The sequence below is a fragment of the Heterocephalus glaber genome, unplaced genomic scaffold, assembly GCF_053883595.1.
Source record: "Heterocephalus glaber isolate CG9 unplaced genomic scaffold, H.glaber_assembly_v1.0 deba00001060, whole genome shotgun sequence".
Taxonomy (NCBI): Eukaryota; Metazoa; Chordata; class Mammalia; order Rodentia; family Bathyergidae; genus Heterocephalus; species Heterocephalus glaber.
In genome coordinates this window covers 1,386,023-1,392,772 of record NW_028258185.1, presented here as the reverse complement: position 1 = coordinate 1,392,772, position 6,750 = coordinate 1,386,023, and the positions used below count along the sequence as shown (strand labels likewise).

The 6,750-nt window shown below is 44.8% G+C and overlaps 1 protein-coding gene across 3 annotated transcripts; it reads left to right on the top strand.

Moving 5' to 3' along the window:
- The first annotated feature begins 3,888 nt into the window (after positions 1-3,888).
- Positions 3,889-4,982, top strand: LOC110343841 (protein S100-A8-like). 3 transcript variants are annotated; one of them, XM_004872735.4, is made up of 3 exons: positions 3,889-3,995; positions 4,498-4,656; positions 4,796-4,982. In XM_004872735.4, exons 2-3 carry the CDS (start codon positions 4,516-4,518, stop codon positions 4,922-4,924), a joined length of 270 nt encoding a protein of 89 aa, XP_004872792.1. In that variant the 5' UTR covers positions 3,889-3,995; positions 4,498-4,515; the 3' UTR covers positions 4,925-4,982. The 3 variants fall into 3 exon arrangements, with proteins under 3 accessions (XP_004872792.1, XP_087065843.1, XP_087065844.1); XM_087209717.1 differs by lacking the exon at positions 3,889-3,995 and adding an exon at positions 4,009-4,146; XM_087209718.1 differs by lacking the exon at positions 3,889-3,995 and adding an exon at positions 4,071-4,091.
- Positions 4,983-6,750: the final 1,768 nt, after the last annotated feature.

Below are 6,750 nucleotides of genomic sequence, written 5' to 3'. Positions count from 1 at the left end.
TCCTCGGCCTCGGGCTGGGCTGTTGGTACACTCACTGGGGACTGGGCCCTTTCCTATAAACACGACCAAGTTCCAACCCCCCAGGTTGCCCCACGTCCTTCAGGCTGATGACAGATTCTGCCATTTCCATGAGATGTTTACCCAGTTCTTGCCCCTTGCATCTCCTACACCAGCTTAGCCTGACTCCTGTTCTCTGGAAAGCCCCCAGAGCTATCCATCTGTGAGGAGGGCATTGGGGCGGCCTGGTGACAAGTCACAGTCTCGCTGGTCAGCCCGCACATGCTGCTGGCCGGAAGCCATCCCTTATGACTGTCTTTAGTATCTGCCAATGAGCCCAGGAAAAGACTGGGTAATGCCCTGTGGATAATTATACCTGCAATGCCCATTTTATAAAGTTGCCGGGAGTATCAACTGAATCAGTAGATGTAAACACACTTTGAAAATATGATGCTTTGCTTAGGGTTAGGTGGTGTCTGCCAAGTCCGATATGACAGTGCCTGGTGAATAGCAGTTATGAACTGAGGGCTGATTATTGGTTGGAAATTGAGCCATGTTACATGGTAGGAAGGTGCTTGTTTTCCTGTCTAGAGGTTACACTGCATTTGATTGATGGATTTATATTCTACCTTTTTCTAAAAATGATTTAAGATGGCTGAGAGTTATACACGGAATTTCCACATTAGAAAAGGGATGGGCCAGGAATTTAGCTCAGTGGCTCCACCGCCTGCCTTGAAAGCGCAAGGTCAGAGTTTGATCCCTGGTACCAAAAAAAAGAAAAGGGAAAGATCAAAAGTTCCATTTTGCTGCATTTATTCCCTCAGTAAATCCTAACTGAGCACTTGGTCGGGGCCAGGTCCTGGGAGTGTGGAAATAAATGTAGCTTCCCTTCTAAAGGGACTCCTGGTCCCAAAGACAGAGAGTAAATAGGTGAATCATAATATAGCAGGGCCGATGTCGTGATGGACAAGGAGAGAAGAATTAACCTGTGTAGATGGAGTGGAGGATGGAGAATCAAAGTTGGACTTTGATCTCCTGACTCCTGAGCTGGGTCAGGAAGGGTAGGGAGGCTGCTACCAGGATGAAGAGGCACCTGGGGAGGGACAGGAAGTGAATGCTGTCACACACATGGTAAGTCACCTAAATCTGGATTCCAGGGAGGTGTGTGTCCCTCCCTGGGCCTCCGTTTCCTCATTTGTACAATGGCAATTGAATAGTACCTACCTCTTAAGATTACTGTGAGAATTAATTGAATTGATGCAAGAAAAGCACTTGCAACAGTTCCTGACACATGGCACCTGGCCATGAGTGTTAGCTGTTATTTTGCTATTGCCTGCTGTTGTTATGAACTGTGTTTGCAGTTCTGAGTATGCTGGACACTGCTGCGTCCAGGGGAGGCAAAGAGGCACCATCTGGCCAAGGAGGGTGTACAGTTGAGCTAGAGAATCAGGCATAGATTGGAACAGTTACTATGGCTCCCTTGATACTGCATTTCATACAAAAATGTGTAAAATTTTATTAAAATATAATACATGCTTAGAAAAGTATAAAAGTCTTACATATTTTACATCAATTATCCTTCCTCACAAGTTAGACATTTTAAAGTGGAAGCATTTAAAAATTTTGAAACTGCAATTGTGGTAAAATACTCATAACATCAGACTTACTGTCCTTACCATTGTAAGTGGACATTTCAGTAGTGCTAAGTACATAGCTGCACAGTTGACCTCTAGAACTCTTTTCATCTTATAAAACTGAAACTCTACAGCCTGGGGATGTAGCTTGGTGGTAGAGAAAGCACTTGACCAGTGTGCCCTGCGTTCAATCCCCAGCACAGAACAAGCAAACAAACAGACAAAAAACAAACCATGAAATGCTAACTCCATTAAAGAACGATTGTCCTTTTCTCTCCTCTCACCTCCTAGCAAAGACCATTCTACTTTCTGTCTCCATGAACCCGACTACTCTAGGCACCTCACATTAAGTGGAATCACATAGTATTTGTCTTTTTGTGACTATTTCACTTAGATTAAGGTTCTTAAGGTTCATCAATGTTGTAGCATGTGTCAGAACTTCCTTCCTTTTAGAAACTGAATAATATTCTATTGTGTGCATATATCAATTTTATTTATCCATTCATCTGCGGACAGACACTTGGATAGCTTCCACTTTTTGGCTATTGTAAATAATGCTGCTATAAGCATGGGTGTACAAATATCTTGAGACCCTGCTTTCAATTCTTTTGATCATTCTATTTATTTTAAAGGAATTATTGTACTATTTTTCATAGCAGCCACACTATTTCTCATTCCCATCAATAGTTTATAAGACTTCTAATTTCTCTACTTCTTTGCCAAAACTTGTTATTTTCTATGTTTTTAGATTGTAGCCCATCTTAACAGGTGAGAGATGGTATCTCATTATGGTTTTGATTTGAATTTCCCTAATGATCAGTGATGTTGAGAATCTTTTCATATGCTTATTGGCCTTTTTTATATTTTCTTTGGAGAAATGTTTAATTTTTTGTCCATTTTATTGGGTTGATTTGTTGTTTTTGAGCTCTCAGAATCCTCTTATATTGCAGATATTAACCCCTTATCAGATACATGACTTACAAATATTTTTCCCATTCCATGGATTGAAGGAATATTCTATTTTTAATTGCCCCTTAATACTTGACATAACTAAGGCAAAGAGAGGGTAAATAACTGGCCCAAGGTCACATAGCTATAAAGTGGCATAAGGAAGCCCAAAGGGCTGTGTAACCCTGAAGGAGGGAAGCCACTCTGTGCATATCCACAAGGAGGCATTGATGGCCTAGGTGCTGGCTAAGCACATGGTCAGTGATTGTTACTTGCATGAAGGAAGGAAAGAGGAAAGGAGTTTTCTCAGCCAAGTCATATTCTCGTCAGATCACATTCTGGAGCCAGATCCTCTGGGACTCCTTCCAGACTGACACACCAGCAGGGGAAAACTGACTCAATCACTTTGCATTCTTGGGCCTCAGCTTCCTCATCTATGGACAGGGCAGGTTCCATGGCCTATCTTTCTAATAGGCATATTCTGAGGCTCTCATGAGACATCATGGATATAAAATGCATTGTTACATGGGAAATATACCACCAAGCCACAGGTTTGGAAGCCAGTTAATCGGAGTGGTGTTTTGTAGTGTTGGGAGGGGTTGCTCCTCCTGAAATCCTAGGGAACTGGCCACGCTCTCTTCTCCTCCTGTGCATGAGGCATGTCTGGCTCCTCTAAAGAACTGTGCCCTCAATATTCCACATTTGGGCTCCTCTGTTCAGCATACACTCCTGGGGTCCGAGACATAGTGACCATCCCAGAGAGGGTTAGAGTCCCTGCTGTGTCCTCGCAGCGCCTGGGTGCCTTGTGCTAGCCAGCCTTTGTCTCCCAGGGCACAGGGCGCCCCTTCCTCAGAACAGAGTGGTCATAAGGGTTGTGACCTGCAGGGTAGGAACTGACCCAGCCCTTGGCAATGCAGAGTCCAACCACCCACCCAAAATAAAACACCCCTAGCAATAAAATACTCCACCTTTCATTACCAGAGCCAGCAACTAGAATTCTTAACTTTTTGGAGGTTTTTGACTCTTAAGAATTTGGTGAAAGCTATGGAAGGATGTTCTATGCACACACTCAAAATGCTGCATTCTGTTTAAATTCAATTTAAATAATGTTTCAACTGGCCACAAAAACATGAGATTAGCATGAGAGTCTGGGCGAAGTAAGGAAGAGGTTTCAGGGTCCTGGGAGGGTAGTACTTGCTGTGGCCTCCTGGTTTCATCCTGGTCTTCCACTTTTTGTACCCTCCGCCTCTCTGAAATGCTCACTGTGCAGTGATTGCCACATCTACCTGGTTGGGAAATAGCAGCTATAGCAACTCTGCAAGGCCTGAGGCCATAGGCCAGCCCAACCTACCCGCTATAAAAGGGAACCAGCACTCAGCCCTGTGTATCTTTTGTCAACTGTTTTGGGCAGAGGTGGTAAGTGGGACTGTCTGGACCTGTCCCACACTTTGGGCTTCCTTTCAGGAGGGTTGGAGGAGTGGAGTAGCCTTCTCTGAGAAAGGGAAGAGAAAGGTCTGGGGGTCTGCAGCAAAGATCCAGGGTCCTGGAGGCTGAGAGCAGGGCAGGGGTAAGGGAGGAGCAGAGTCCCCTAGCACTGTCCACTGGGCAAGGGCATAATCACTTGCCAGGCTGGGCTTTTCTTGGTTGGAGAGTGGAGCCATAGGGAGAGTTAGTGGCACTGGTGTGTGTGTGTGTGTGTGTGTGTGTGTGTGTGTGTGTGTGTGCGGCACCCTCTCCTACACCTGCATCTGTATCATCTGTTAAAGAGTCAGCTGTCTGTTGGCATTGGTTATTTGGGTGGCAAAGCCAGGTGAAGCCATTCCTTGGGGTCTGAGCCCTCCAAGTGGCAGTTCTCACTGTGCCATAGGCAAGTCGACTGTCCCCACCTCAGGATCCCCCATGTAGCTCCCTCTTTCAGGTGGACAAACTTGTCACCATGGAGACTGAAATGGAGAAGGCCCTGAACCAGGTCATTGAGGTCTACCACAAGTACTCCCTGGCTCAAGGGAACCCCCACGCCCTCTACAAGAGTGACCTGAAGAAACTGCTAACTACCGAGTGTCCTCAGTACACGAAGGTGAGGAGGGGCTGGGTGTGGGCAGGGTTCTCCACCTGGCCCGGTCTGTGGTCTTCTGTGTTTTCCTCTATAGATAGCCACACTTCAGCTTTCTTTGAGATCTTTCAGCTCTGCCTCTCTCCCTTTTCCCCTTTCACAGAAAAAGACTGCAACTGCCTGGTTCAAGCAGTTTGACATCAATGAAGATGGAGCAGTTAACTTTCAGGAGTTCCTCCCGCTTGTGATGAAAGTGAGCCTGAGAGCCCATGAAGAGAGCCACAAGCATTAGGAGAGCTATTAGGCCCCTGCGCTTGTTCCTGCAGAACAATAAAGTTATCAATACCTCAAGCCTCTCTTAGTCTCTCGTGTGTTTCTTTTTCTTGGGAATGAGGTTCCTAGTGCAGGAAGGGTTGGAAAACTCCTCTGGAGGAAGAAGAAACTTGTGTTATCTTCACCTGAAGTGGTTCACTGCACCCTTCCCAAACTATTCTGGGTCTCTTTCAACCCCATGGTCCTGAGTCACTGTTCTAAGACCTAAGCATTTAAAAAGACCATGGCACTATAGCTGTTGTTTACTGGTTCCCAAATGCGTGATCCAGGACTCATATGAGGTGATGTTACAAAAACTGATACCATTCTCTAAGCTAAATTTCAGTTTCCAGCAAAAAGCTTTAGATGTATCTCTTGGGAAATTAGGGAGATAACCACACAGGAGTGAGGGTGTGTGTGTGTGTGGGGGTGTCACAGGGAGAGACAGAGACGAGCCAAACAGGCTGATTCTCGGTGTGCTATGACTGCATGCGGGGGATGTTTAGACTCTTTAGCAAACTAAGTGATACGGTTGAGTGGGCCAAAATGGTCCAGGTTCCTGCGTATGACAAGGAAAGAAGTGCCAAACATACACCTCATAGGATGTAGTTATGTGTATTGAAGATCTCAGGAGAGCAGCAGGAACAGGCAGAAGGGCAAAGTGGGGCAAAAGAGCTTTGTAACTCAGGCCCCTAGTACTTACAGGGCCAGACATCCACTGGTTGGTTCTAGGTGCCTCCCATCGGCTCTCTTTGCTGATGTCAGCAATCTGCACGACCTCCTAACCTTGAGCCTGAATAATCATTAGGGTGGTCTTGTGTTTATGGTTGAAAGGAACGAAGAGAGGCAGCTCACACAACTTCCCTTTTTAGTATTATGGGAGCATGGCTAGCCATTAGGGGTGGTGTAATGCTTACAGTTGAACAAATGGAAGAGAGTGACTCAGCTCCTTTGTTTCTAGCTGTACTACTAGGATAGCCTCCCCCCTCCCCTCCACGTACACACATCTATAATTTGACCTTAGGAATTTTGGAAGCTTCCCTCTCTTTCCACTCCAAGCCTTCCAACTGGATTAAGTGATACAGGAATGGGTAAAGAAGAGACAAATACATTAATAAAACTCAGTTCAAAGATTAGCTTATTCAAATGCTGCCCCATGGGATCATATGTTCTAGTGATCTAGGAACTATCTAAAGTAACTTCCCGGGACGGGGATTTAGCTCAGTGGTTCCATCTCCTGCCTCACAAGTGCAAGGACCTGAGTTTGATCCCCGGTACCAAAAAACAAAACAAAATAAATAAATAAATAAAAATTAAAAAAATAAAGTAACTTCCCAATCATCACATTTGTGGATTTTTCCAAGGGCCTGGTAAAATGGGAATACCCAAGATGAATGAGTACCTTTCAACAGGCCTGAACTCCTAAACTAGATTTCCAAACTGTGGTTTGGGAAGTTTGGTATTGTCCTCCTTTAGGTGCAGAGCAGTGGTATAGGTGCTACAGAAGAGGATAAGGAAGGACCTGTCATCAGAATCACTAAATCAGAGTTCTTAACATGGCCAGTGAGAATGACCATCATCAAGAAATCAAATAATAACAAAGCTGGAGAGGCTGTGGAGGAAAAGGAACACTTCCACATTGTCAGTGAGACTGTAAACTAGTGCAACCATTATGGAAATCAGTGTGGAGGTTCTTCAAAAATTAAAAGTAGAAATTCCATTTGACCTAGCTATTCCCTTTCTAGGTGTATTCCTGAAAGAGTTAAAGACATGATATTATAGAGACACATGTGTACAAATGTTTAT